Source organism: Sinocyclocheilus anshuiensis, unplaced genomic scaffold (assembly GCF_001515605.1).
Source record: "Sinocyclocheilus anshuiensis isolate Anshui unplaced genomic scaffold, SAMN03320099.WGS_v1.1 scaffold292, whole genome shotgun sequence".
NCBI classification, from domain to species: Eukaryota; Metazoa; Chordata; class Actinopteri; order Cypriniformes; family Cyprinidae; genus Sinocyclocheilus; species Sinocyclocheilus anshuiensis.
The window spans coordinates 1,885,241-1,889,041 of NW_015555757.1; the positions used below are offsets into that span (position 1 = coordinate 1,885,241).

Here is a 3,801-nt window from a genome sequence, read left to right on the forward strand (position 1 = left end):
AAATATAAGCATCTTAATTAACTGACACTGAATTAATTCAAATAACGTTACTTAAAACACTTTCTTTCTAAGCATCCAGTCGTGACTTACATTTATAATTGTGAATTTATAGGTCTGTGGGTTATTATATTTCCATATAACACTTTTATCTCAGTATTTTTCAGGTCTTGTCTCTTAAATAAAAACAGAATTGTTAAAAACAAATTTTATTTAGCATCGCTTTTCATTCAGGCAGTACCACCACTCGGGCATATTCTCGGGCACCTACAGGTCCTTCTTCCTTTTCCTCGTCCCTGAGCGAGACGACGCCAAGATGGTGAGTCGATTGTGGCCAAATGATTATGAAAATCTAATTAAATCTTGTCCATCCGCTGGTTTCATATTGACATTGTTGCCGTAAAGCACACTACATATATATAATAACCAATATATGCCTTCATTTAGAGGATATAATGTGTTCGAACTTTTCGGTAGACCGTAAGATGGTGTGTCGTTTCATACCATCGTGCTACTCTTAACAGTGGCTAGGAGGGGTAAAATATTACATTACAGGCATATATGTATCCATAGACCTGAAATGGGAAATGTATAAAAGTGGAAAACTTATATCGACCCCCGTATTTCTTATCGAGCCCATGAAGCTAATGTAGCTAAAGAGCTAACCATATAAAGAGCAAGTGTCTTATACTTCACAGCTTTTGCTCTGCATGTATACAAGATGCTCACGTTTTCTTTTGAATATCGAGATGAATAAAATTAATAAATTCTGTTGGTAGGTTTTACAGTACATGGCTGTCAAGTAACTGTTTAGGGTAAGAAATGTGATTTGAGAAATGGTTTCATCCAAGTTTAACATCAGCCCAGCTCATAGTTTTCAGTTGAACCTCAATATTTCAACTGTTTCTAACAAATGTGTCTATTTGCAGAACGAGACCGTCACAGTCAGGACCAGAAAGTTCATGACAAACCGGCTGCTTCAAAGGAAGCAAATGGTAAGTGTGTGGCAGATTTTGTATGCTGGCTTCATGTAATTTAGTTTGCACTTTTAGCATTTGCTCATTCATGCTTTTATTGTTTCAGGTTGTCGATGTCCTGCATCCAGGCAAAGCAACAGTCCCCAAGACAGAGATCAGGGAGAAGCTTGCAAAAATGTACAAAACCACCCCAGATGTGGTGTTCGTCTTCGGCTTCAAAACTCAGTTTGGCGGTGGCAAGACAACAGGGTTTGGCATGATCTACGACTCATTGGACTACGCCAAGAAGAATGAGCCCAAATACAGGCTGCAAAGGGTACGCCACTCATGATGCTTGTAGGATCGCATGATTAATAGAATTTAAATCAAAAGGCTGTGATTTCAGTATGCACTGCATGTTTCAGAGTGAAGTGTGGTATCGATCAGATATGCCAAAGTTTAGTTTAATATTTAAGAATAAAGAAATTAAGATGGCCATAAATATTATTGTATTTTTACAGTTGGACTGTAAAATATTTTCTTAAACACTTTAGTTAATTTTTCTTTTATTTTGTAGTAATAATAGTAATTTTTAGTCATTTTTCGATAATCACAAAATGTTTGGTGAAATTGTGCTGCTTTGCGAACAAGCAAAACCTGCAGTTTTATTTTTATTTTTAATGGCAATCTCTTCTTTTTTTTAATCAAGAGTCCTTTTTGTTGACCCTTGCTGTTTTAAAAAGATGAAAATTGTTATTAACTCACCCTTGTGTTCAAAACTGTTTTTGTTTCCTATATATGGAGACAAAGATAGTTTTGGAGTGGCATGAGTAAATTACAGCTTTTATAAGTGAAAATTAAGGTTGTATTCATTACATTTACATGTTTTATAAAGCTCTCTTGTTTTCCTCAGCATGGCCTTTATGAGAAGAAAAAGACATCTAGAAAACAGCGCAAGGAACGCAAGAACAGAATGAAGAAAGTTAGAGGCACCAAGAAAGCTTCTGTTGGTGCTTCTGGCAAGAAGGTAATGTTAATTTTTTTGTTTTGAGTTTAGGATTTGGAAATCTTTTGTTTGTTGCTCATCATAGATGTTTGTTTCATTGTCACTGTCTTGGGTTTTAATGTCTAACTTGTCATCTTTCCTCCTTTATCAAATGTACATCTGGACTGTAGAAGGTAAATAAGTAGACTAACTGCTGTGGAAGGAGAGTCCGGAGTGATCTGTAAAGTTAACTCCAAACATTTAGCTGCTGTGTTGATGGCTAATGCTATTGACCAGTATGTGATTGGAAGTAATTCTTACAGGCACCTCTGTTTAATCCCACTCGAGTAGTGAAACTAGTGTGCTCACTAATAGTGAAGTGTTGGACTATGTAGTAATCAGTAGAACAAGCTATATTGCAATTGCTCTCTGAAAATGGTTTACAAATTCAGGCGACAGTCAGATAGACTGTTTTTATGGGGCTTAGTTTACATACCCACCATGAAAGTCTATTTCAGAGAGCAGTTCTAGAACTTGATAGTGTTAGTTGAAAGTTCTCATTTTTGTCCAATCTTTTGCCCTTTTTCGCCTCCCTTGGATGTTTACAGAAGTGAAAGACTTGAGGTTTTAGAAGGTAGAGTGGAAATCAGCATGGTGTGCTGATGTAATCCACTTTTACTAGTTACTTGAAGTGCTTTGCATGTTCAATCCCAATGCCTCACCTCTCTTGCAGATATTTAAAGGATCCTGTGTTTCTAATGTGGATGAAAATATCTGTTTTAATTTATGTACTTGAATTGTTCCAGTCAGCTTATTTGACTTATAAATCACTACTAATATGTAGCATGCTGTTGTGTGGTTAGCATTCACTCATTTGAGGTAAACTAGCCACTTGACTGCATGTCTGCAAGTATGACAGGACCCACTGGAGTATTCAGAAACAACCTCTCCCTTGAAGTGAGAGTTTGTCCTTGATAAACATAATTAGGAGATTTTGTATGGGTAGTTTGTGTATGATAGATTGAGTGTTGAAATGTTGTATCAATCTCACTGTAATATGTCTTGTCTTTCCTCTTACAGTAAGACCTTCAGGGAAGACCATCGGCCTGAAAATGTTCTTGTACATTGTCAACAAATAAATTCTTTTAAAAAAAGTGGATCCTGGTGTCTTTGAGTGCTCAATCAGAAATGCAATTGCGTGTTCAATCATGTGTTCAAAAAGGGAGACATACATACAGTCATGGCCAAAAGTTTTGGCAGTGACAAATTTTGTTTTGCAGTTTGCTGCTTAAGCTGTTGTTCATTCACATTGTTTCTAGATTGTTTAGAGTGATCAGATGCATTTTAAATAAATGCCAAAAGCTTCATTGGCCAAAAAATGAACGTTTCACAAAAAAATGTTTTTTGATCCTGACACAAAAAGACTAGCTAACATTAATTGACTAATCATATCAGCAGCACATGTGAAAGTGTGAATGAATACTAGTCAGGTAAAATCACGATCATACTAATTACACTGAACAAAATTATAAACGCAACACTTTTGTTTTTTGCCCCCATTTTTCATGAGCTGAACTCAAAAAGATCTAAGACTTTTTCTATGTACACAAAAGGCCTATTTCTCAAATATTGTTCACAAATCTGTCTAAATCTGTGTTAGTGAGCACTTCTCCTTTGTCGAGATAATCCATCCACCTCACAGATGTGGCATATCAAGATGCTGATTAGAGAGCATGATTATTGCACAGGTGTGCCTTAGGCTGGCCACAATAAAAGGCCACTCTAAAATGTGCAGTTTTACTGTATTGGGGGGTCCGAAAACCAGTCAGTATCTGGTGTGACCACCATTTGCCTCACGCAGTG

General features: G+C 36.5%; 1 protein-coding gene across 3 annotated transcripts; it reads left to right on the top strand.

Moving 5' to 3' along the window:
* The first annotated feature begins 231 nt into the window (after window positions 1-231).
* On the top strand, window positions 232-3,097 carry LOC107673958 (40S ribosomal protein S24). 3 transcript variants are annotated; one of them, XM_016467812.1, is made up of 7 exons: window positions 269-316; window positions 777-812; window positions 927-992; window positions 1,081-1,290; window positions 1,867-1,980; window positions 2,547-2,572; window positions 3,019-3,097. In XM_016467812.1, exons 3-6 carry the CDS (start codon window positions 960-962, stop codon window positions 2,550-2,552), a joined length of 363 nt encoding a protein of 120 aa, XP_016323298.1. In that variant the 5' UTR covers window positions 269-316; window positions 777-812; window positions 927-959; the 3' UTR covers window positions 2,553-2,572; window positions 3,019-3,097. The 3 variants fall into 3 exon arrangements, with proteins under 3 accessions (XP_016323296.1, XP_016323297.1, XP_016323298.1); XM_016467810.1 differs by lacking the exon at window positions 777-812 and having other exon boundaries at window positions 232-316; XM_016467811.1 differs by lacking the exons at window positions 777-812; window positions 2,547-2,572 and having other exon boundaries at window positions 232-316.
* The last annotated feature ends 704 nt before the right edge of the window (window positions 3,098-3,801 follow it).